Source organism: Colias philodice, chromosome 14 (assembly GCF_061535455.1).
Source record: "Colias philodice isolate Cphi_HAF_F1 chromosome 14, ilColPhil1 Martin Lab GWU primary, whole genome shotgun sequence".
Classification (NCBI taxonomy): domain Eukaryota; kingdom Metazoa; phylum Arthropoda; class Insecta; order Lepidoptera; family Pieridae; genus Colias; species Colias philodice.
Genome location: NC_143099.1, coordinates 8,360,464 through 8,388,071, shown reverse-complemented (window position 1 = coordinate 8,388,071; position 27,608 = coordinate 8,360,464). Strand labels below are relative to the sequence as shown.

At 35.0% G+C, this 27,608-nt stretch overlaps 1 protein-coding gene and 1 pseudogene across 2 annotated transcripts; both read left to right on the top strand.

Moving 5' to 3' along the window:
* Positions 1–154: 154 nt before the first annotated feature.
* Positions 155–17,551, top strand: sxc (O-linked N-acetylglucosamine (GlcNAc) transferase sxc). Of its 2 annotated transcripts, XM_089703052.1 has the most exons (10): positions 155–527; positions 710–920; positions 2,642–2,825; positions 6,996–7,064; positions 8,469–8,665; positions 8,744–10,385; positions 11,115–11,406; positions 12,729–12,909; positions 13,208–13,312; positions 14,893–17,551. In XM_089703052.1, the coding sequence occupies exons 1-10, from the start codon at positions 392–394 to the stop codon at positions 15,050–15,052; spliced, it is 3,177 nt and encodes a 1,058-aa protein (XP_089559178.1). In that variant the 5' UTR covers positions 155–391; the 3' UTR covers positions 15,053–17,551. The 2 variants fall into 2 exon arrangements, with proteins under 2 accessions (XP_089559178.1, XP_089559179.1); XM_089703053.1 differs by lacking the exons at positions 155–527; positions 710–920; positions 2,642–2,825 and adding an exon at positions 7,943–8,049.
* Positions 17,552–21,553: 4,002 nt separating this feature from the next.
* On the top strand, positions 21,554–25,882 carry LOC149482958 (toll-like receptor 7 pseudogene; annotated as a pseudogene).
* Positions 25,883–27,608: the final 1,726 nt, after the last annotated feature.

Sequence of the window (27,608 nt, the reverse complement as noted above, 5' to 3'; positions counted from 1 at the left end):
CGCGCCGCGCGAATTTTCGCTATAGCGAATTGTCCGTGGCCAGCACGTAAGGTTATTGCCACAGTTATTGCTAACTCTATGAATATTTTTTTTTTCAACACTGAACTTCGCAAGTCGCGTACCTAAGCATAGACAAGACGCAGGTCGCAAATTAATTGTCTATGTATAAAGCGATGCGCATTGGCTTCGCTTGAGAAAAGAATGAATAATGATAGAGAATTGTAGTGAATCGAAGCACTTCAATTCGTCAATAATTTATTTCTCTCAATTAAATTGCCATTTGCCATGGCTTATAATGGAAAAAGACTTGTAGATTAATAAATTCAACGTGTGCTAGTGAGTGAGTGTAACATATGGTTGTTTTTTGGTAATTTGGACTGCAATTGAAATAATGATAACGAAAATGCAACCTCAAGCGAATATTGCCGTGCCGCAAGCTGTCACGACGCAGCCTCAACAAATTGTGGGGGTTGCAGCTAATGCCGTGATATTAAAAATGTCTGATATACAGCAAATATCTACCGTTGGTAAGTTTTATTAATATATTATATAATTGATATCATTGTTCATTTCAAAAGTTTTTATGCCATAAATAGTTCCTATGTCAAAGCATGGTGATTAGCGCGAGCTCTTTTTAGTACTTTACCTTTTTATTTACTTCAGATTTTGTTTTATTGTTCTCTTATAGCAGTAAATGTCATTTTCACAGGACTATTGGAGCTCGCGCATAGAGAGTACCAAGCTGGGGATTATGATAACGCTGAATTGCATTGTATGCAGTTATGGCGACAGGATGCTACAAATACTGGTGTCTTGTTACTTTTGTCTTCTATACATTTTCAATGCCGACGACTTGATAAATCGGCGCATTTCTCGACACTGGCGATCAAGCAGAACCCATTGTTAGCCGAAGCTTATAGGTAAATTTTTACTTTATTCTTGATTATCATTGAACTAGACCTTGTTCTTTTGGCATTACTATAATAACTCTTATTATACAGACTAATTTATCATTCATATCAACATGTTGATGAAAAAGCCTTGACATTGTTAACACATTTTTGTAGATTCTTCAATTGGGCATGATGAATTGAATTCTCAAAGAATATTAGAAAAATAAACATATCTAACTGTTGCAGCTATTAAATCAACAATTTTTATGAACATAGCAATAAAATCTAGTAAAATGTTTAAAAGTCCTCACCAAAATAGATTGTTAGTAATGACAATAATTTATGTCATATTATGGTTAATTGGGATTTATTTTTGTATCTGGCCTTGAATATAGTATGATCGTTGGCTTGATAGTTAACTTTTTTATGGGTAAAATTATTATCATTAATTATTATAATTACCTATGATGGTAAGTGGAAAAGTTTTGAAAAACAAAATGTTGTGATTGTGATTATACACATAGACCGGGAGATACTGACACAAAATTTCGAGTCATTTGTAACAGGATGGCGGTTCTACAGGGTTCTTAGTATGCAATGACAAAAAGAAAAATGATGGTGTGAACGCTGGTACCGGCGGCTTAGTCGCGTGGACGTTAGTCAAACTCGTCGGAAAATAGCGAAAGTCAAACGATTTGTAACAGTATGGCACTTATTTTTCCTGTAATTTTGAGGATCAACGAATATAAATACAAAATTTCAAAGATCTAGGTGTTGGAAATCTTCACTTATATAAATTAATACTAAATTAATTTTTCAAGTATGACAGCACTTTTTCCCCCTACTAGAAGTATGGCAAATATAATAATGGTCACATTTTATCAAATACTCTCCAAAAATCCAAATGCAATACTGGTACAAAAAGTTTGGCGAAATAAAAATGTTTTGCAGATTTTCGGCGGTATGGCGACCATTTGTAATCGTCCGAAAAGTATGGCATGGCGATTTTCGTAAATGGCTGCACGACGATGGTTACCTGTGCAAAAGTTAGCCTGATACAAATGGTTGAATAATTGTTTTATTTAAATCAACACATTCGCGTCGGTATGGCGGGCTGTAAGTCATACCGGAAAAGTATGGCATGACACTACCGCCTACTTCTTTTTTATGGGCTATCGGTAAATTCTAAAATTTTTGTGTTACAAATCGTTTGACTTTCGCTATTTTTCCGACGAGTTCGACTAACGCCTACGCTACTAAGCCGCCGGTACCAGCGTTCACACCATCGTTTTTCTTTTTGTCATTGCGTACTAAGAACCCTGTAGAATCGCCATCCTGTTACAAATGACTCGAAATTTTGTGTCAGTATCTCCCGGTCTAACAGTTATTCTGTATAAACTCTGGTCACTATGCACTACTGTTAATATCACAGGATTATCACTGTTACGAGTCCAGTGATAGTTAACTGTAATAGAAAATTAATACAATGTGCGTTGCTCCGCATGGTTCCACCCCCGTGGCTCCACTCCTGTTGGTCGTAGCGTAATGATATATATAGCCTATAACCTTCCTCGATAAATGGGCTATCTAACACCGAAAGAATTTTTCAAATCGGGCCAGTATTTCCCGAGATTAGCGCGTTCATACAAACAAACTCTTCAGCTTTATAATATTAGTATAGATTAAGTCTTTTGTTTTAGTTGTATATATTATATTAGAATAGATCATAAAAGTTAAATTCTTCCTAGCAACCTGGGGAATGTCTACAAAGAGAGGGGTCAGCTGCAAGAGGCGTTGGAGAACTACAGGCACGCTGTGCGGCTGAAGCCCGACTTCATAGATGGGTACATCAACCTGGCCGCAGCGCTGGTTGCCGCGGGAGATATGGAGCAAGCTGTGCAGGCCTACGTCACGGCTCTGCAGTACAATCCAGTGAGTATATATAATAATAATAATAAATAAATAAATAAATATTTCAGGACAATTTTCACGGCACAATCTGATCCCATACTAAGCTTTCGCTTGTGTTATGGAAACCAGATGGCTGATAAACATACATATATAATTTTTAAATAAATACTTATATAGATAATTAACACCCAGACACAGAGCAAACATCTATGTTCATGACACAAATATTTGCCCTGGGTGGGAATCGAACCCACAACCTCTGGCTTGGAAGGCAGGGCCACTACCAACCAAGCCAACCGGTCATTCAGTTAACTATAGTTTACTAGTAGTTATAGTTATTGGTTAATAAAGATAACAAGTATGGGTACGAAGGAAAACTGAGAGAGAGCTCTGTACCTGTTAATAATTAAAAGTTTAGGGTGGTTTTGTTATACCTATAGTATGTATCTGTTTTTTAGGTTGGTATGCTTCAATATACTTGTTGCAAATCTACTTCAAAATATTATTTTTATAGCAGGTAATAGGTGAGTTGCATATTAATACGATAATATGTAAAAACCTGCTACCTTCTACCTTGCAAATAAATTGATTTTGTAGTGTACACAATAGATTAACCTTTAGTATATTCATACAAATACCATTAGGCATTAAGTAGGAAGTGACAGTCTTTAAATTGCCTTCCTGCTAGCATGATGTAACAATGAGAAGGGCTTGTTTATGGTCTAGTAATAATTTGGACAGATTGTTTAACTGCTTTTAGATAGTAAATGTACCTTTGAAAATGAGATAAAAAAATTGTGTGACCTAACATTATACAACAAAAGTAACTCTGTCTGCCTCTGTGTTTTTCTTGATTCCCTTAGGATTGAGAAATAATTAAGGCTACTTTAAAATGAGCTGTGAGAGGAAAGAAATGGGATAAAAGTTTATGTTATGACCTTGACAAAAAAAAACTAACATGTTACTTATTTGTAAAATAATCTGCTTTAAAAAAATTACTATGTGTATGTATGTATGTTTGTTACTCTTTCACGCAAATACTACTGAACAGATCACAAAGAAATTTAGCACACATATAGAGAGTAACTTGGATTAATACATACATAGGATAGGTTTTATCCCAGAAATCCCACGGGAACGGGAACTATGCGGGTTTTTCTTTGAAAACGTAGGCGAAAAGCTAGTTGTGTATATAGTAGCAATTTACTCGTTATGAAAATTTTATAATGTGTACAAATTCACACATCTATAATAGAGACTATGATAATTGGTCTATGAGTTTGCAAGTTAAAACAAACCTATTCAATTTGTCTGTTAACACAAGCATTTATTTTGACATGTATTTATTTTTATCCACACTAGCTTTTATATGCCTTTAATTGGCTTTGTTAGTCAAAGAGCACATTTGACCGAATGTTCAGATTTTCGCTCAAAATTTATTGACGTGCGCTGCAGTTATTTCAGCTTCTAAAATTTTCATAGCAATAAAAAAAGGTATAAAACGTGGACAATGAGTAAGTTAAAATAACATGGTATATTCAGAATAGAAATGTTATTATAAAACTTTTGATTATTATTGGTTCATATTAAAAAAAGTATTCAAGGTTTAAAGTCAACTGCTACTATTATAATCCGATTTTAACATATCTTCTCCAAAAAAAGAGGGACGCTTTCAATTCGCAGTGTATCCTTTCTTTAACATAAAAAGTTGCTCCAGCTGTCCCCAAAGAATCTTTACACTGATTTCAATGCACACCTTTTACAAATTTCACTTTGATCCAAGCTTGACTAAGGTTATTATAGTAAATGCGGTATTATTCTGTTTCATAACGAATTGAACCAGTACACTAGTATTAATTGGCGAAATTTTATTAAAATCCGGGTTTAAATGGAGAAAATTATAAACGTATGTATGCGCCGCGGCCGGTGTAGTTTACTTGCATACTATTTATTAAAAAATACTTTTGTTGTTTGCATATTTTCTGCCGGTACCTAGATAAATTATAATGTGGCTTTGTATAAATCTAAAAATCTTTGATAAATTTATTATCAACGTAATCTATGTCTTATAAATTTTCATTACGTCTGACCAAACGTTCTTGATTCATTAAGGATTCGAAACGAAACCGCTATAGGTATAAGAAATGTTGCTTTATTGGCCGGCAGTAAACCTTGTTCGCAATGGAACACGTAATGTAAACTTTGAAACGTTTACATTGTCTCAGTATAAATTTATCGCCATACAATATCCGTCCTTTTACAATTCCAAGCGATTGTGATCTTAGTCAACGTATTTCATAAATTTCCATCAAAACATTTCCACTGATCGCACATAATCGCCCGCTTTGAACAACAGCAACAGCTCAAGGTGACATCGTTTGTGCCCTCGATGTTATATTCCGTTCATTGATCATATTATAAACCACTAGCTGTGCCGCGCGGTTTCACCCGCATTACTCCGCTCCTGTTGGTCTTAGCATGATGATATATAGCCTATATTACTCGTGGATAATGTAGCTTTCCAATGGTGAAAGAATTTTAAAAATCGGTCCAGTAGTTTATGAGCCTATTCATTACAATCAAACAAATAAACAAAGTTTTCCTCTTTATAATATTATAGTGTAGATATTAATATTATACGATATATACGACACATATGAGCATATTATAGCCTTGAGCGTTGATGTAATGGAAAATAGACGAGACAATAGATGAATAGAGGTTATTATAGCCTTAATTACTATTATGTAAACATGATTATTATTTATTGTATTATATGTAGTTTATATACACCTATCATTATATCGGCAATGTTTTATCTATTCGGATTATTTTACTCAAAAAATATACGATGTTTGTTACGCTTTCCCGACTGAACTGGCCGAGCGGTTGTTTTGTAATTAATTTAAACCGCCGGCAGAGAAAGGTACAAAATATGTCTGAATTTAAATCGAAGCATCAATTTTAATTAAAAAATGAATCTGCCCGCTGATTTTACACAAAACTCACACACATCTACATTGTATACGATTGATGAATTGGACATCTCCCTATTTATTAAATTTTCATTGAATAAACTACACGTGGTTCGTAATACAAGTAGAAACGAAGCGTAAAGGAACTTAGAATACACAGGAAGCATAATATATGTAGCTATTGTAATAAAATACACTCGCGTATAACTTTTCCAGCAATTTCCTCGTTTCTCCCCTATAAAATATCCCTTGTACCGTCTAAGTTATCGTCCTATCAAATATCAAGAAATCAATATAACAGTGAATACGATATAAACGGATTAATTTTCGTATTACATTAAAGTATTACCAAAGTAATTTTGGTTTTATAGACATATATTTTATTATCTTACTAGCGATAAATGAGATTTTATTTGGGTAAAGTTGTTTTGTTGTTAGTTTGCATAACAACTATGTATGTACTTCAAATTGATCGAACTTATAGAGAGAATTGCATTAATTTATGAGTAATGGATTATCACAAATAAGATAAACATTTCCATTTGTTACATGTTACATATTTATAACAATATTCATAGTGTAATTATATTCTGATAATTTATTTCAAAATTCTGCATATTAAGTACATCTCTATACACATAAAAAAATAAAAATGTAGCAATTAAACGTAACCTTTACGTATAGGAAAGTATGCATTGCAAACTTCATTGAGGTGTTCGTTTAACTTCCTGTATCGTAAAAAATAGATCAATAGCTCGTCGATTAAATACATACATCTGCACACCATAAACATATACATACATTGTCTGTTCGCTAACTAAGATAAATGCCACACCCTTGAAGGTCGCAAATATAATTTCCGTGTTCTCTAATTACCCATTGGGCGATGTGCCACGTACACTTAAAACATGACAAATATAATATTCAGTCAAAAGTATGTAGGTTATGTTATTATTTCAATTTATATGTTTGTTTTTACTTCAATGTAAACAGCTACATGTTTTGCGTCACGTATTCGTCATCATATGGAATTTAGAATTTCTTCTTAATTTTTTTTTGTTAAAAATGTTTGTATAATATTGTTTAAATAATACATGTGCATTAAATGTACAATTGCAATAAATTTATCAAACTTGATTGCGATTTTTTTATTTTAAAACTGAACGTCTCGACTCTAGTATGCAAATGCGCAAATACACGAGTAATATTGTTACAGGATCTTTACTGCGTTAGAAGCGACTTGGGCAATTTGCTCAAGGCCCTGGGACGACTGGACGAGGCAAAGGTAAATACAATTTTGCTCCGCTTTCTGGTTTGCTCTGAAGTTAACAGGATTCTCTGTCTCTTGCCTTTGTCTCGTTTAAAATTAGAGTACTCTCTGTGGCATCAGCGTACATTGCAATTGCGTAAAATATATTACCCTCCAACTGCATGAGCGTAGCTTACGTAATGGTTTCAACGACCGTTTCAGACTTTATTGGTTTTTAAAATGCAAACTCATTCTATTTAAGCAAACCACTGTTTAAACCATTATTGTGGCAGCGGAAAAATGCGAGAAACTACATAAACGCTTAAACTTAGTTTCCCGAATTTTTCATTACACCCCTTTCAACTGTTACAATAATGTCGAGCGACAAAAATTTGTGTTGATTTTTTGTGCATCTGCGTAAAAACCCTAAACCAATTTTCCACACAATGTTAATGCTTGTTTACATTAACATTTCAACAGAATTGTGTGTTCCTTTTGACATGATAATTTTTACATTTAGGTATAAACATTGTGTGGTAGATTGAAAATAAACGGAGAGTATTCTAATAATACGAATAAATTTAAATGTATAAAAAACTGATATATCCTGTTCTCTTCCAAAATAACTACTTAGTAACTTTTAATCCTGGCTTGTAGTGATCTCTTACAACATATACATTACAAAAGAGGATCAAAGGAATCAAAGTAGCGTTTATATCATTAGTGGTTGACGTAGTAAGTTATGTTTATTTATACAATATTATTTGGTCATCCACATCATGCCTGACAACTCTGCTAATAGACAGCGTGAGCTGGCAAAGATCCTCTCAAGTCATAAAACATGTAATTTTTATACGACAATCGGCTGAACTAGTTTGACTCAAAATCGACTAATTCTGTTATATTTTCACAAGGTGTTGTCTGGTAAGACAGTAGGTGTGACTGCCGCTGTATCTAGCTGGGTTATGGTTGGTACTCCCCTCGCAATCACGCTGAGATGACAACATTCTGTGTAACGCAGGTAAAGTGTACAAGGTTTGAGAGAAATTGATAAGGCAGGTTCGGACACAACGCGTGCTCTTATTGTTCATTGTCGTGATCATCCTCCATCGGTTAGGAAGTGGAAGCGTCTTCAATTTCTTCCATTTACGTTACGTTATTGTTTCGTTCGTAGCTTAATTAGATGATTTGTAGATTGGGTCGTTTGCATTTCCTACTGATGTGTCTTTGCAGTCAGCGTAGCTTCGAAACGTAGGGTGCACTTGGCGTAAATTATTTTGCGGTTGGGATTCGGTGATAATTGTTTATGTATTCTCACCCAGTCTACCAACCGCGGCTTTGGTGTAATTTTCAAATTTGGCGTAAAATATACTTCGATGTTTCATCATTGTACAATCAGTTGTGAAAAATGGAATTAACATTTTCTTTTTGTATGTTTAGGCATGTTACTTGAAAGCTATTGAAACACGACCAGACTTTGCTGTAGCATGGAGTAACTTAGGGTGCGTTTTTAACGCACAAAGTGAAATCTGGTTGGCAATCCATCATTTCGAAAAGGCTGTGGCTTTGGACCCCAATTTCTTGGATGCATACATAAACCTTGGAAATGTACTGAAGGAGGCTAGAATTTTTGACAGGTAAATATGATTCCACTTTCCTTTTTCATAATGCTTTTGGCAGGAAACTATTTCTAATGTCTATTTTCCATTACACAGGGCAGTAGCTGCTTATTTGCGGGCGTTGAATCTATCACCTAACAATGCTGTTGTCCATGGAAACTTGGCATGTGTGTATTATGAACAAGGTCTTATTGACTTAGCTATTGACACTTATAGAAGAGCAATTGAATTGCAACCAAATTTCCCCGATGCCTACTGTAACTTGGCGAATGCTCTCAAGGAAAAAGGCCAAGTAGTCGATGCTGAGGAATGCTACAATACGGCACTTAGACTGTGTCCATCTCATGCTGATTCTCTTAACAACTTGGCGAACATTAAACGTGAACAAGGATACATCGAAGAAGCGACTCGTTTGTACTTGAAGGCCTTAGAAGTTTTCCCAGAGTTTGCTGCCGCTCACAGCAACTTGGCGTCTGTTTTACAACAACAAGGGAAACTTAATGAAGCCCTCATGCATTACAAGGAAGCAATTCGCATTCAGCCAACATTCGCTGATGCATACAGTAATATGGGCAATACGCTCAAAGAAATGCAAGACGTCGCTGGCGCGCTACAGTGTTACACAAGAGCTATTCAAATTAATCCCGCGTTCGCCGACGCTCACAGTAATCTCGCTAGTATTCACAAGGACTCAGGGAACATTCCAGAAGCCATACAGTCGTACAGGACGGCGTTGAAACTCAAACCGGACTTCCCTGATGCGTATTGCAACTTGGCGCATTGTTTGCAAATCGTGTGCGATTGGACCGATTATGAGGCGAGGATGAAGAAACTAGTTAGTATTGTAGCTGAGCAGCTCGAAAAGAATAGACTACCATCGGTACATCCGCATCACTCTATGCTGTATCCACTGACACACGATTTCAGAAAGGCTATTGCCGCCCGTCATGCCAATTTGTGTTTAGAGAAAGTGCAAGTATTGCACAAGCCTCCATACAAATTCCCTCGCGATTTGCAAGGGCGCTTGCGTATCGGATACGTTAGCAGCGATTTCGGTAATCATCCGACGTCCCATCTTATGCAATCCGTGCCCGGTCTACACGATCGCGCTAAAGTCGAGATCTTCTGTTATGCGCTCAGCCCCGACGATGGAACAACATTCCGCTCTAAAATCGCCCGGGAAGCGGAACATTTCATTGATCTATCGCAATTACCCTGTAATGGTAAAGCGGCTGATAAGATTTATGGAGATGGAATTCACATTCTCGTGAACATGAATGGATATACAAAAGGCGCTAGGAATGAAATATTCGCCCTGAGACCCGCTCCGGTTCAGGTCATGTGGTTGGGTTATCCCGGAACTAGCGGAGCGAGTTATATGGACTATTTAATTACAGACGCCGTGACGTCACCTTTGGAATTGGCTAGTCAATATAGCGAAAAGCTCGCATACATGCCGCACACCTATTTTGTCGGTGACCATAAACAAATGTTCCCGCATCTACAAGAGAGGCTAATTCTTAGCGATAAAATTAAATCGCACAATAATTTAGGAAGTGTCGCTGATAACGTGGCTGTCATTAATGCTACTGATTTATCGCCGCTAGTGGAAAATACTGACATAAAGGAGATTAAGGAAATCGTTAGAGCAGCAAGACCGGTGGAAATTTCGTTGAAGGTTGCCGAGTTGCCAACCACTACACCTATTGAGACTATGATCGCTTCAGGACAAATACAGGTAAATGCTTTCATCTGAAATATTATAAATACATATTGTGAGTAAAAAAAAAATATTTTTCTACAAAAAAATCTATATTTTTGCTATAACTTTAAAATAATTTGGAAAATCCAAAAGTGCACGCCTCATAATTTTTTTTTAATAAATATTTATTAATTATTATTTTTGTTTATTTAATAACAATTAAACCACATCGAATCAGACCCTGAAAAATGAAAGGGTTCTATTCCTGAGCATACTCAAGCGTAAGAGAAAAAAAAAAGACTCGATTAGTAAAGTATTTCGGTCGCTATCGTGTTAACAAGAAAAAGGATCCGCACATACAGACACACGGACGTCCAAGACAGAACTTTTTTAAACTGTTTTTTAACTAGTTTAAATAACAAAAATGACATCAAAAATATCATGAACGTTAAAAATAGTGTTTTTTCTTAATATGTGTGTGTATGTATTATCTTACAAGTGCAATGTATGATACATAAAGACATTTTAAGTTTGAAAAATCAGATGTTTTGCGCGAAGTGACAGTAGTACCCACCTCAACGCTTCGCTTATGAGGCGTGCAATATATAGTTTTAACTTCTATCTTAATTACTATCGTATCATAAAAAATTCTTATCACGTTCATATCAATACGTAAACGAATTTCCGTAGTTTGATAAAAACATCTTTTTTAATATTTCGTTTGTATTAAATTGCTTTAAGTACCAATAATAATGCATATTCCAGACATCCGTAAACGGGGTTATCCTGCAAAACGGTCTGGCCACAACGCAAACAAACAACAAGGCAGCCACCGGCGAAGAAGTACCGCAATCCATAGTAATAACAACAAGACAACAGTACGGTTTGCCCGATGACGCAGTTGTGTATTGCAACTTTAACCAATTATACAAGATTGACCCCCTGACTTTGCACATGTGGGTGTATATTCTGAAACATGTGCCGAATAGCGTGCTATGGCTTTTGAGGTTCCCGGCGGTTGGTGAACCGAACTTGCAAGCTACGGCACAACAATTGGGTAAGGAGACTTTACATTTCTTGGGTTATATATATATATATATATATATATAAAAGAAAGTCGTGTTAGTTACTCCACTTATAACTCAAGAACGGCTGAACCGATTTAGCTGAAAATTGGCAGGGAGGTAGTTTAGAGCCAGGTGAAGGACATAGGATACTAAGTATGTACGGGCGAAGCCGGGGCGGACCACTAGTTATTTATAATAGGAAAATAACAATTTGAAGTAATTGACATAACTTGAAATGAAATAACTTTATTTGTCCAGTAATTTGTTATAAAATTCATTAGTAAAACAGTGGTTACGCTATGGAGTAGTTGAATGAATTACTAATATAATACAAAATGAGTAGGTCCAAAAAAAATTGGTCCAAAAGTTGAAAGTTACCATGCAAATTACCAAAAAGCATTTAGTAGAACATTTTGACTACGTAATTTATTTTGTCGGCAATGATAATATATGCTTGAAAACTAAACTATTATTTTGTTATCTATCATTGAGTACAAGTGAAACGAAATGATAACTCGATAATCTATGTTTATAGTTTTTATCATGTTATCATTAATCATTCAAGGTTAAATCTTACAATATACATTGTTGATTGTTGATAAATCATATTATCTTCTAATTCCGGTTATTTTTCAAATGGTTATGATGATGTAAAAAATTTGATGTTATTCTTTTGAATAATGAACTTCAATTCTACATGAAGGCTATGTATTATAGTATGTAGACATATTACAATTATTCACGTAAAAACAATTGTGGTATGTTGTTTGCCTTTTGAATATAATCTCAATTAGATTTCTTTAGCACTCAATGCAATTTTATTGTGGGATTGGCTATGAACCTCCATCTTTCGTTTTACCTTTGCTATATCTTTAAGTGACGCACCAATCTATGTTTCAAGTTACAAAATTCAATCTTCTGCCTTTATAATTTAACTAGTGGTCCGCCCCGGCTTCGCCCGTGGTACCTACATGTTTAAACTATCCTATCTCTCAAGTTGGATCGAACTGCACATGGTGTGCGAATTTTATTATAATCAGTTAAGTGGTTTAGGAGTCCATTGAGGACAAACATTGTGACACGAGATTTATATATATAACTAGCGGACCGCCCCGGCTTCGCCCGTGGTACATATTTCGCAATAAAAGGTAGCCTATGTTCTTTCTCAGGGTCTAAAGATTGTCTGTGCCAAATTTCATCAAAATCGGTCCAGTAGTTTATGCGTGAAAACCATACATACATACATACATACAAACCTTTCCTCTTTATAATATTAGTATAGATTTAATGTAACACTTATAATTATTTCCAGGACTCCCGCCAGGTCGCATAATATTCTCAAATGTAGCGGCCAAAGAGGAGCATGTGAGGCGAGGCCAGTTGGCCGATGTTTGTCTGGATACACCACTGTGTAACGGACATACAACAAGCATGGATATATTGTGGACTGGCACTCCTGTGGTCACATTGCCTGGAGAGACGCTGGCTTCAAGGTAACATCTTTGTTTCTAGTTGAATACATAACTTTCTTTAATGTTATGTATGCAATTTTAAATGGGTATCTTTTATCAAAATAGCTAATAGTTAACATTGTTTTGAAAATAGCTAATGGTTTGGTACGTTGTTTCTTATTAAACCTTTTTGGTGTCTAAAAATGTTTTTCATATAATACTTTCGATTCGAAGCAGCACATGAAAATGGTTTCATCATTTTCAATATCTTTGAGAGCCTTTTAACTACACACATATTCTAGAAAAGTTTTATTTATGCATGTATGTATATTTTTTGCAGAGTTGCAGCATCACAATTAAATACGCTCGGATGTCCGGAACTCATTGCCCGGACGCGGCAGGAGTATCAAGATATAGCTGTAAGACTAGGAACCGATAGAGAATAGTGAGTACACATCCTACTACTATTATAAAGGCAAAAGTTTGTAAGTATGGATGTATGGATGTTTGTTACTCTTTCACGCAAATACTACTGAACCGATTACAATGAAATTTAGCACACATATAGAGGGTAACTTGGATTAACACAAAGGATAGGTTTTATCCTGGAAATCCCACGGGAACGGGAACTATGCGGGTTTCTCTTTAAAAACGCGGGCGAAGCCGCGGGCGGAAAGCTAGTTTATAATATGTTGTCGTTTACACATACATGCTTATCTTACTTAGTGCATTTTTATACAGATAAGAGCAATGTCACCTTATGCTTTTGTTTGAGTGGATTATGAGTGAATTTGTAAATAAACATTTAAAAAGATTCGTAAGAAAAATAGATTAGTTCAATTGAAAGGGATTTTTATTTATTTATTTATTTATTTATTTATTTGTCAGAATTGTGGTAATATACAAGGTCACATGATTCAATCAACAAAACAGTCCACACAATTCGCCAAACAATTGGCATACAAATTTTTCACGATTACATTGCAGATTATATAAACATACATACATCCAATAACATCAAAATTAACAGGTTTTTATTAATACATATCACGCTTTAAAAAATTCATTTAAAGAATAGAAACATTTTTCCGCCAACCATATTTTCAACCTTCTACGCATCAAATTTCCTGGCATTTCACGCAGCTCTTTAGGAATGTGATTAAATACCTTTATGCACATCACACTAGCATTGTTTTGAAAGAGCTTAGATCTACAATTTGGCAGCAATAGGCGAGTAGGATCCCTAAAACCCAATTGGGAATTGTTTGTGGTTGGTTTGAAGAGTTCACTGTGCTTTTTTACAAACATACATATTTCCAATATTTTTTATTTGATTTGATTTAAAAGAGTATAGTTAATTTTTCTACTATCAATGTAAATTTTCCATCAAAAACTAGCACTTTCAATACAAAATCAGGAAATTGAACATGTTTTAAAACTTAAGTGATTCTGTTTTATGGGAAATTATTTTTGTATATATTTATTTATTACTGATGGATTAGACAATGTGTCAAAACATAATTTAATTTTAAGTAGCATTGCATCAAAAAGGGATCTTTGACGACGCGGTTGGCGCAGTGGTAAAGTAACTGCCTACTGAGCCGACGGTCCCGGGTTCGTTCCCCGGTCAGGGCAAATATTTGTGTGATGAACTCAATTATTTGTACTTGGGTCTGGGTGTTATTATCTATGTATATGTATTTATTAAATATTATATCTATCGTCGCCTAGTACCCACAACACAAGCCTTGATTGAGCTTACTGTGGGACTAGGTCGATTTGTGTAATGATGTCCTATATATTTATTTATTGAAGTGAAACTTCTTTATCGGGGTTGGACAAAAATTTAGTGTAACATTTTTGCGTTACGCCGTACGCGTGATATTTTTGCGTTACGCCGTACGCGTGACATTTTTAAGGTCATAAAGAAGTTTCACTTCTTACGTGTGTACTCTAGTACACGCATACATTTTTTTATTATTATTTATTTATTTATCTAATATATTTATGCTTATAATTCAACAGCCTCAAAGCGATCCGCGCGAAAGTGTGGGCCGCGCGCACGGAGAGCCCTCTCTTCGACTGCAAGGCGTACGCCACGGGGCTCGAGATGCTCTACAGCCGCATGTGGTCGCGGCACGCGCGCGGCGACCGCCCCGACCACGTGCAGGCGACCGACAAGTAGGCACGAACACACTGCGACCTTGGGGAGTGCGCGGCCAAGAAGCGCCGCTCGTGTTGAGTGACAGTGACAAGTGACTAGTGACAGTGACAGTGACAGATACGGTGTCGGTGATTGTGACGCGGCGCGTGGCACAGATTAAGGGCGTTAGTACACCGACGCATTCGCGTGCGGCAGCGAAACAACGAAAAATCTGTCAGTAGTGTGGCAGGATTTCGCATATGATATGTCTCACTCTAGCACATAGATAGATGAAATAGTCGCGTCCTTGTCAGTATTGTTTCGCAAGGAACTGCGAAATGGCCATTACACAGACGCATTGCGAAAAAGTTGCGAAAACATTGCTGTGTACTAACGTTCCGCAGATATTTCGCTACGCAGTAGTTTCGCAGAGATTCGCTGCCGCACGCGAATGCGTAGGTGTACTAACGGCGTAAAAAGTGAGTTTTGCTTTGACAGTTCCCATTGCGCGCCATTTTGTAGATTCGACTTAGGTATGTACCGCCGGTAGCGTTTACTATTACGGATTTTGAAATTGTGTTGTTGTAATGGTATTATTTGATTAATGGTCACGCGTATGGGCTATTTTTTATAATTTATTTTTACATGTTAGAGAATAAACAAATTTTGTTTTACTAAGATTCCTGTGGGATGTGATTTTCAGTTACAATGTTAGTACTTGTAATAGTTCAATCTCGTTGTTTGTGTAATAGTGAATTATTTTGTATTGTTATTATAAATACAATTTGAACCGTCTCATAAAATAAATAGTAGTAAATATAATATCGGGGTTGTTTCAATTGAAACTGTTATCCTGACTTATGTTGATTGGATTTAATAGGACACAATTTTTCATTAGTACTTGAGTATTAAATGTGTACATAGAGCTACATGTATTTTCAATATTTTAACAGTATGAAGACCATAATATTATGTTATCTTAATTCTTTACTTGTTATGTTTTTCTTTCTGCTTCAGTTGTGTTAATCACATTCTTAATGAAGTTGTGATTGCTGGCAGCAATAAGTTATTTGCAATAAGCATTTGTGGCCTTGTAAGCATGTGCCATTAGACATTGCAATAATTAACATTATACTTATTTCATAGGTTTTCATTTTGATTGATTAACCCGATAAAATGCATCTGAAACCTTACAGAGTATTCCTGAAACATTAAAAGCAATTTGATAGTTTAAGTAAATTATTTTGCAGAAGTATTTTTTTAGTAGTAAGTAAAAGACACTTATTTTAATATGATATTGGAAAGGAAAGGTATCGCAGTGTTTAAAATTATATTCAAATTTGATACATGTAATAATTTAGGTATTTTAATGTAACTATTTGGCTTTTAATTATATACATGTTAGATGTACTGTATTATCAACTACATTCATATGAATTAAATTAAAGAATCTCACTTAAATGTGAGAGAGAATACAATGAATAAGTAATGTTAGATGTGCATAAAGCTACAGAGCGTTTGTTATGATAATTGCAAACATAGGTATATTTATATAACTGTATTTTCATTAGATTATTTTCTAAATAAAGTATTTGGTTGTGGTCTCATTGGTCTATGACCTGGCATTTCAAGCGTTACTTGCAAATCTTGATATTTTTTAAACTAAAAGAGGAACACAGAAAAAATGAAGACAGTTATAAAAATATACAAATTTTTAGTGTCACAACAGCTATGTTTTAAATAATGTCACTAAAATGTTGATGAAACATTGTAGTCTCTGTATTTGATGTTGGACGAAATATGTATTGTTTAGTGAATACAATATGTTCTTGATTGAAACCGAACATCTAAGAAGGAGCAATCATATGTAAGACTGAATCGGAATGATATAAATATCTAGTGACCTTGCTTCTTAATCTTTGGAGAAAAAAATGTTTATTCACTAGATCTAGGTATAATTTATTGAATTAGATCATAATATTAGCGTAACGATTTAAACATCGAATTTAATGACTAATTCAGTTAACAACTCAAATAATAAACTTGGTTTTGTTTGTAATTCCTCTTAGTTTTGACAAGTATTTTTGTTTTTTGGCATTTACTTTCATTAATGCAAAAAAGAACAATAATGTGACTAAGATTGTTATGTAATTTCTAAGTAGATTATGTTTGTGTGTTAAGATAATGTGATATAGTTAGGAGGTCGAGAATAAAATTCATAAGATAGGTATCCGCACATATAATGCTTGCTATGTGGTTTAGGGAATAATGGACTTTTAATACCTATCATTTCCTAACATGAATCGAAATAAATGTTCAGCCGATTAGGGAATCTATTTTTCAATAAAACATTGAAAAATAAACTATGAAGTCTATTGTCTTTGATATTGTCCATTGTTCCTAATGCATTATGCCATTTTACAATAGACTAGCATAAGTGTGAATTACCCAGTTAATTTTAGCAAATTTCCTCATTATTCACAAATTGTAAATATTTTCCTAAGTTCTAGTGTTAATTAGGGTGATTAATAAATATGTGAAATAAAATGTTGTTTTATTCAAATACCTTTTTTTAGTAATCCTACTAACGAGCGGTTTCAGACTAGCGTTTTATACGCGCGAGAGTGTTTTTGGAAGAGCATGTGACGCACGCACCTTATGTTACAAGCTTGGCTCGTACGAGCGTTGACGCACTTCTAAGCTCGTATGTATAGGTACAACGTATTGTACATATCTACGATACCACTGACTGGTTCAAGTGAACTCGCCGAAATGTGCCCGTATCCGTTTCCGATATAATCGGACATCCGATTTTCTGAAACGACCGTATTTGCGTAGAAAAATACGCTTGTCTGAAATAGCTCTAATAGTAATATGTTGTGTGTAATTTATTAGAATACTAGGTTTCCGCCTGCGGCTTCACCCGCGCAGTCAAAGAAAAACCCGCATAGTTCCCGTTCCCGTGGGATTTCCGGGATTGCGTCATTTTTCCGGGTTAAAAAGTAGCCTATGTCCTTTCTCGGGTATCAAAATATCTCCATACCAAATTTCATGAAAATTGGTTCAGTAGTTTAGGCATGATTGAGTAACAGACAGACAGACAGAGTTACTTTCGCATTTATAATATTAAGTATGGAAGTATGGATGACATAATAATTACATTCAGCTATTGTTTATTAAAGTGAAACTTTTATTACATCGTCTCAAACTTTTTGGTCTGTGTAGCGCATGTCGCGTGTATCGCGGCTGCCGAGTAGGTATACCTACTCGGCAGCCGCGATGTACGTCTTTCTACGCACATGAGTAGAAAGACGGAACAGAGACTAAGCTTCTTAAGAACGTGCAAAATTGTTACCTATTTTGGTAGGGTTGTCACAATAGGTTAAGACAAATTAAACAAAACTACCTACTACAACCCAACCTAGGTATGTACACACTTACAATACATACATACATACTTACAAATGCTAAACTTGTAATAATAATGAAAGGTAAAAACACACCATGTACAATTCTCATCTTATTAAAAAAGGACCTAATAAAATAAACGCAAGTAGGTACTGACTTGAAAAAGTAATAATCAAAATATTTACTCACCTATTGTACTCCCTGAGATAGTTGAAGTATGATATATTTTTAGTTTTTCTACTATTATTCATACACACAGTACAATAAACAACAATTTTTGACAATGAAATATTACGTTTTATATTAAAATATTCAAACTTGCAAGTTGCAACTAATAAAACAAACAACGTGCGTCGTATCAACCCTGAGACTGTCCTCTGCCTGTGCAAGCGCAAACCGGTTTTTTCCAGAATCGCTGCGTACGCGACAAGCGGCCAGAGTCACACACACATGGCCCCGCGTACTTGTAGTAGTGCAATCGATTCTCGCGTTTGTTTGAAGCTTAGGGCGTTTGTCCACTACAAGGAATTTTACGGTCCGGCATTCCGATTTTTTACGGTCCGGTATGGCACGCCATTAATCTATATACTAGCTTGTGCACTATACGTAATTTTACTGTCCGACATTTTACTTTTCCCTATTCCGGATGGTTTTTTGTGTCTACGAGTCGCTGTAGGTATAATTGTTTTCGAATGCCCACTTGCTTGGATTTTACTGTTTTTACTGCATATGCCAATTGAAAGCAAGCTCTTGTTTTACTTTCTTTTAGTTGGCAATGAGATTTGAGAAGTCGGTATTGTTATTTTATATACATTGACCAAGCATTGACCTATAATTATTATCTAAGTAAGTGTTGGTAAGTTAAAGTTCAAGTGGGAATAGCTTTAGCTCCTCGTCACCGATTAAAATAAATAAGTGAAACACGCATTTTAAATCTCTTACGGAACTTTACTTTTTATTATAACGAAGTAATATAATATTTCACCTTCTATATTTTTAATCGTTTCTTGTAAAATGCAAAAACAATCATTTATGATAGCATTATACCGCCAAACTTCCTTGAACTGTACCGCACTGATCCGAGTAAAGACGGACAGGTGCACAAGCAATTCATCGGTTTTTTCATGCCACACCGGACCGTAAAAAATCGGAATGCCGGACAGTAAAATTCCTTGTAGTGCACAAGCGCCCTAAGTCTCTGTTCCGTCTTTCTACTCATGTGGCCGACGGTCACGCGACATGCGCTACACAAAGCAGTGTTCGGAACCGTTCGAACAGTTTCACTTTTACCGTGGTTTCATAAAACCACACAACATTTTTATTTTTTCGTATATAGGCACGATCATAGTATAAATTGACCCTAAGCTAAAAGCTTAGCGATTAAACTTTTGGTATAGTTACTTTTCCCTTTTGGTATAGTATGTCGAAAGCAAACCAAACGGCGCTAGATGGCGTTGCATAAAATATCTTGAAAATTTTAGTTTTGCATCTACACAAATACCACTAAAATAAAGCTATTTATTCTTTGCTATTATACCACAATTATACTGTATAAGTAAATTCCATCATTCTATACTTTTGTAAAATATATAATATATATGTATGCAAAGCAATTGAATTTTTTGAAAAATTTAAGATTTTTCAAGAAAATCAATTGAATTGGACAAGAACCGGAAACATCCTATTATCCTAGTTACTAAAATAATTATGCGAAAGTTTGTGAGGATGGATGGATGTTTGTTATTCTTTCACGCAAATACTACTGAACCGATTACAATGAAATTTGGTATGTTGCTGAAGAACCAGAATAAAACGCTTTTCCCACAATCTTTTAAAACGCGGGCGAAGCCGCGGGCGGAAATCTAGTAACACAATAGATCTATTAATGTATACCAAACACATATAAAAAACTGAATTAACAACATAAAAAACTGAAATAACCTGAAACATAATTTGAAACTTACGCACCATCGTGAAATACTTATCAGTCTATTGTCTTTGAGCAACATAACGATAATATTCTCCAAATTTTATTTTCTATAAATACCTAAAATTAAATAAAAGTCTCTGTAATATAAAATAATCTCTTACTACTTAACTACATATATTCAAAAAATACCATTTTTTTGTTTGCTTGCTCCGGCTAATCTCTGGAGCGGCTGGACCGATGATGACGGGACTTTCGCTGATGTATATATGAATAAGAAACTTGGTCCACTTTTTATATTGATAATCCCACAGTAAAATAATAAAACTTAGGTATCATTGTGCTATCTCTATGCATAATATCTCTATGCATAATATAGAAATTTATTAAAAGTAAATTTATTGTCTTAATTCGGTCTGAACCTGCCTAATTTTAAACAGTTAGTACCCAATTAAAGGAAAATCCGTACGCCTTTTGTCAATACTAAGCAACGCTCACAATCAACGAGACATGATAAATACTAAATAGGATAGTAGGTATAAAAAGAGAAATACATATTATTCACCATTTTTCATTTTGAATAAAACTTTCATAATTATTATTAATATTCCTTATTAAGTCTGTCTTGCGTTCGTTAGGCCCCATAAACTTTACTAGATATTAATAATTTTATATTATAGTTTTATGTCTGGTAGAGTTTACGAATAAATGTAGAGTCAATACGTTTAGAAGTGTTTAAGCAAAAAAGTAGGTACAATATATCTATAAAACAAAAGACGACGACGAAAAAGGAAATTGTAATAGGCAAGGTAAATTATTTTTACATCATAAATTTTTTTGGGTATTTCAGTAGGTAAGCAAAAAAAAACTTATATAAATCATACATATAATCTTTAATAAACTTATCTAGATTATTTTATAGAGGATAGATAATATATCAATACATGACAAGGCATGGCATTGTCTTCCTATTTACCTATAACAGGAAACTTGCTGTTATGGAATGCATTTCTTTCAGCATACGCATGTTACCTGGCAAATCGGAATTTAAAACAACATAGAGCCTATAGTTTGTTTAGTAAAACTAAATCTTACCGGTTAGGTATATTAAATGGCTTTAACGGCCGCATCATGTAACTAAATATTTTTTCATCTAATACCATAAATACGGGGACTATTTTATATGCGGCAATAGAAATGCGATGGTGCGACCCATTCCCTCGCTAGTTGCCGCGCATTCATGGCGTTTCATTGTACGCGGCAGTCGCGGGTCCGCCGCCGAAGGGGGATCGCGTCTATACTTTACAATGAGACTCGTGCATCGCTCTATTTATCCCACACAAATTCGTTGTAATCGAAACGTATCCCCGTACAAATCGCGCGTCGTGTTTTAATATGATCACACGTGAAAAAAGAACTAAACTTTCATTCATAAAAACAAGTTGACCAGTGAAAATGAAATGGACAAAGTGCGGTTTAAAATGATAATTAGCGTGATATTCTTTTGTTTAGTGATGGGCGCGGCGCTCACGGGAGCGCCTGACGCTGCAGATGCTTGTGTTCGAGTGGCCGGCAAGAACGGTGTGGAGTGCAATGTACGGACGCTGTCGTCAGACCGGGACGTGGTCGGTTCGATGCACTCGGATGGCGCGGAGCAGCTTGCAGTCCACTGCGGCTCGGAACTGCTTGAAAGTACGCTAAAGGACCACCAGTTTAGCAAAATGAAGGACTTGGCAGAGATCACCATTTCTAATTGTAAAATTCTCCGCCTCCCTGGAAATGTGTTCGAAGGTCTACGCGGTTTGAAGTCGCTGCAGTTACGCACCATGAATAATGAATGGGGCTATAATAAGGAGATGGAGATGTCTTTCGGCGCATTCAACGGTCTCAGGGAGTTACATACTTTGGACTTGGGACATAACAATATCAGAAAAATACCATCTGACTTATTTTGCGCCTTGGAAAATATAATTTCTTTGAATTTAACTCGCAATAAGATAAAGTTTGTCGATGAATTGGGTTTCGGTCACAAATGTGGTTCCACCTTGCAGACTATTGATCTGAGCTACAACGACATCATGTCTCTACCAGCTGATTCCGAAATACTACACTTGCGACGACTCACACAACTTTACTTGCAAAACAATAAAATAACCGAATTGCCCGCAGGAGTTTTCAGTGACCTTCTATCGTTAAAAGTTGTAAATCTCTCAGACAACGCTATAAATTATCTACCAGAAGGTTTATTTCATAACACGAGGGAAATTCGTGAAATTTATATGAGAAACAATGAACTGGAAATATTGCCCAAAAGAATATTTAACAGGTTGGATCAGTTACTTGTTTTAGATCTTTCAGTGAATAAATTGAGGGGCGACCACATAGAAGATGAAACGTTTGGCGGTCTAATAAGATTAATCGTGCTCGACCTGTCTCACAATGCTATCGCTCGAATCTCACAGAATATGTTCAAAGACTTGTTCTTTTTGCAGAACCTTAATTTAATTAATAACTCAATAGGGTACATTGAAGATAATGCATTTTCACCACTTTTTAATTTACATACTCTGAATTTAGGTTTAAACAAACTCAGAACAATTGAAGATCATATGTTTAATGGACTTTTTATACTGAACAAATTAAACCTTAACAATAATTTATTGGCGTACGTCAGTGAAAACGCGTTTAAAAATTGCTCCGATTTAAAAGAATTGGATTTGAGTTCAAACAAATTAACTAACGTTCCCCAAGCTATATTACAGTTACCGTTTTTGAAGTCATTAGACTTGGGTGAAAATTTATTAACGGAAATTACGAACAGTTCGTTTCAAAATTTATCACAGTTAACTGGTTTGCGTTTAATCGAAAATCAAATTGGAAACCTCACAGCGGGCATGTTCTGGGGAATGCCTAGCCTGCAAGTACTTAATTTGGCGAAAAATAAAATACAGTCCATCGGTACTGAAACGTTTCAAAGAAATTCGCAATTGGAAGCCGTTCGACTCGATGGTAACTTCATTTCGGACATTAATGGAGTATTTGTATCTTTGACGAAGTTGTTATGGCTTAATCTGTCGGAAAATCATTTAGTTTGGTTTGATTACGCCTTTGTGCCGCCCAATTTGAAGTGGTTAGACATTCACGCTAATTTTATCGAAATTCTGGGTAATTATTATAAAATTCAAAGCGAGCTACGCGTAAAGACATTAGACGCGAGCCATAATCGGATCGTAGCTTTATCGGCAATGTCTATTCCAAATAGCATCGAATTGTTGTTTGTGAACAATAATGAAATAACGACTATTGAACCAGATACGTTTGTAGACAAAACAAATCTGACGCGTGTGGACATGTATGCTAATAAAATTGAGACATTGGACGCGAATAGTTTGCGCATCGCGAGATTAGGTGATAAGACGTTGCCACAGTTTTATATTAGCGCTAACCCTTTTCGGTGCGACTGTACAATGAAATGGCTTTTACTCATAAATTCCGTTACTTCCCGACAATACCCGTTCGTGATGGATTTAAATAATGTCGTATGTAAAGAATCTTACGTTCGTGGTGTCAAAAATCAACCCGTTAGTACTTTACATGTAAAAGATTTCCTTTGTAAATTTGACAGCCATTGTCCAGACGATTGTAATTGTTGTGATTTTACGTTTTGCAATTGCAAAGCCGTTTGTCCGCATGACTGTTCTTGTTATCATGATTCGACAAAGTCGACGAATGTTGTAGATTGTTCCGCGAAGCAATCTGATATGGTACCTCGTGACATTCCATCAGCCGCGACTCATATTTACTTAGACGGTAATTCGTATAAAGAACTTAATGAAACTTCATTTGAACTGATGCGAAAAGCTTTAGTTATTTATCTTAATTCGAGCAATATATTCACAATTCAAAATAACACATTTCGTGAACTAGGTGATCTAAAAATATTACATTTAGATAATAACAAATTAAAACGCCTACAGGGCCTTGAGTTTTCTAAACTAAATAATTTAAAAGAACTGTATTTACAAAACAACGTCATTGAGTTTATTTCGAACTTAACATTCACCTTTTTGGGTTCTTTAGAAGTTTTACGCCTGGACGGAAATAGACTCGTAAATTATGGCCTTTGGCATTTGGACAATAACAAAAAACTACAAACGTTGTATGTCGGTAATAACTTATGGTCCTGTAATTGTAAATATTTACAAGGATTCCTAACGTACATATCACAAAATGTTGAAAAAGTTATAGATATACGTAACTTGTGGTGTTTAAATGAAAAGGCTAATTTACCGAAGAAACAATTAAATTTAAATGTGACAGTTTGTAGTGAAATCAGTGACAATTCAATGATGAGTGCGTTTTTCGTTTCCAACAATATACCATTACTGGCTTCGGTCCTTACTGGTTTCATGCTTATTTTATTAATATTAGTTTTAGTGTTCACGTTTAGATACGCCTGCAGAATGTGGTTGTACTCAAATTGTGGCATTAAGCTCTTTCCCCTTGCGGGCGCTCTTAACGATGCTGATAAGCTTTACGACGCTTATATTTGCTATAGCCCAAAAGACGAAGAATTCGTTATAGAATCTTTAGCGCGGGAGCTCGAGAACGGTTATCCGTCGTACCATCTATGTTTACATTATAGAGACGTTCCACAATTTGAAGCGACGTACGCTCAGTTTCCTGACTTAGTTGTCGAAGCGACCGATGCCTCGAGGCGTATAATAGTTGTTCTGACAAAGAACTTTATCTTAACGGAATGGTCTCAGATTGAATTCCGACAAGCTTTACAGCGAGCGCTTCGTAAGACTCCACATAAATTAATAATTGTCTCCGTAGGGCTCGCACCGCGAGATCCGGAGTTGAAGTCGTATTTAAAAACGGGTTTAGAAATAACGTGGAAAGAGAAACGTTTTTGGGAAAGGTTACGGTACGCGATGCCGTCGTCTAAACGGCGCGGTCACAAGTTGAAAAGACTCAATTACGGAAGGAATTCGAATACGTACACAATGGACGCATCGGTATTAAACAGCACTTGTCAAACGCTTTGCGGCAAGTCTGCGAATTCCGCCGAACGCTCGCCGTGCGATCGCCCGTTATCCGAGCACATATACTCCACAATAGATTCTGATTATTCCTCTAATGATTTCCAAGGCCGCCACAATCACCCACAATCTGTGGTTTTGCAACACACAGTCCAAACGTACCTGGTGTAAAGCATAGTTGTAAATAACAAAAGAACGATCTCATTTTGTAACGGTATCGGTAGGCATTTGTTGATCATGTCGCTTTGTTGTGAAAATTTTGAATGAAATATGTCGTCCGATGTTGTAAATAGACCTCATAGTGTTAATAGTTGTGTAACTTTTGTACAATAACGATACCAAATTTCGCATTTAAAAAGATTCGCTTATTTATTAAATTTGTTTCAAATGGAATGTTGTAAGTATTAATTTGAAAGACTGTAAATTATTATTGTAGATTATTCGATTATGGCTGATGTTTGTATAGATGATTAATAAAATGTTTATAACTTATCGCTATCTTTAATTTATCCCTTCTGAATCCATTACCTGTAAGGTCATTTCATAACCAATATTGAAAACAGACAATCTCATTGTTTTTGTTATAAAATAAATAACGTTTCTAGCTCCTGGCATGATGGATGTTTGTATAAAAGTAACGAGGGACAATACATGTTTTATTTCGAATCCAATTTCATTTTTGCGGTTGAGATAGATTACAGCTGTTTCGTGGTAATTGAATTGGAATAAAGTTGCGTACTGTACCTAATATGTCTTTTCGAGTAGTAGATTTATAAAAGTATCAAAATATCAATATCTAATTTCAAATAAATATTGATATTGTTCTTGATAATTTATATCTATATCTATTTTATGTTGGTAACTGACAATTAATTTGTTAGAGCAAAAGTTTGAAAAAAAAGTAACTGCCGACTAAAAACACTTTAATACATAATTAAATTTTATTCTTGAACATATTGAAAGGGGTTGGTATATTAAATAAACGGTCAAAATAGATTAGCCGGTATGATTTTGACGCCCTCCGTGCGGCAACAGAATTGTCGTCGAGTTTAAATTTCTTTGACTAAAGCACCCTCTGCCTATTAAATTTATTGCTTGTAAAACGAGGAGCTAATTTAGAGTTTCATTTTATTATGTTAGCTTAACTACTTTGGGAGCGGCGCCGCGGGTGAGGCTTAGTGTAAATTAAAGATATTTTCTTTTTATACAATTCAAGGGGTTATTTTTATTGGACTTAATACTTGTAAGAGCTGTCTTAAATTTTACAGTTTTAGTTTGAACTGACAAAATGAACTTTGCAAACAGAGTTGAGATGCTTTAATTTTTAACTGAATTGTTCTATTTGAGTTAAAGAAATAATTTATATTTTATATGTTATAGGTGCTTATTATTATTGTAAAATATTTGCATTTAAGCGAAATGTATCTAGTTAAGTAGACCTCTAGTTATCTCTGTGATCATACTAAAAATATTATACATATTTATATTTGCTAATGGCGAATTTAAAAACTTTAAATTTCAACTTTAATGATTGCTCTACCTCTCTACCGGTAGATATCTATTGTCGAAAAGTTTCACATCATTCTCATAGATCTAACACGGAAGTGAGATAATAATACGATGTAATAGAAAGAAGTAAAATCTATATTAACATTGATTAAAGATGTAAACTTTATTAGTCATTCGTGTTATGAAACAGTAGGGAGTGTTTTATAGGCTGCTCAAATGTCTCAGCTATTGTATGCGTTTATTACTGTTACATGTGTTAAAAATTACGACTTTATTCAAATCGTTGTGTTTCAGTTATGAGTGATAATTTAGTAAATTAAAGTCTTACATCATTTTTTATTGTCAAATGTTTTATGGATTTTATTACTCTGTGTGAAGGACCAACAAATAAAAATATTTACTTTGTTTGTAACAACACATTCCTAATCATCGCAAGATCGCTTACAAAAAATTCTCAATGTTATTTTGATGATTTTGTCTCGAATGAAAACTAAACATAGGTTAATTTATAGTTGTAAGTGCATTGTGCTGACGAAGTTTTTTTTAGTCTGATGACTTCTCGTTTTTCTTAACTTAAACGTGCCCACAAACTATAACACAGTGTTCATAATTGCTGCTTGTATTTTAACTACAGTTAAAACTCAACTGAAGAATTTAAAATAGACCACTTTGTATGAAATATAAAACAAAACATTTTGTCCAATGTCCA

Bases quoted from the DNA above. Each gene is read 5' to 3' on its own strand.
- sxc (XM_089703052.1), top strand. From the start codon at position 392: ATGATAACGAAAATGCAACCTCAAGCGAATATTGCCGTGCCGCAAGCT. The intron at 2,826-6,995 runs GTGAGTATATAT...ATATTGTTACAG, and splicing joins CGGCTCTGCAGTACAATCCA to GATCTTTACTGCGTTAGAAG. The intron at 7,065-8,468 runs GTAAATACAATT...TTGTATGTTTAG, and splicing joins GACGACTGGACGAGGCAAAG to GCATGTTACTTGAAAGCTAT.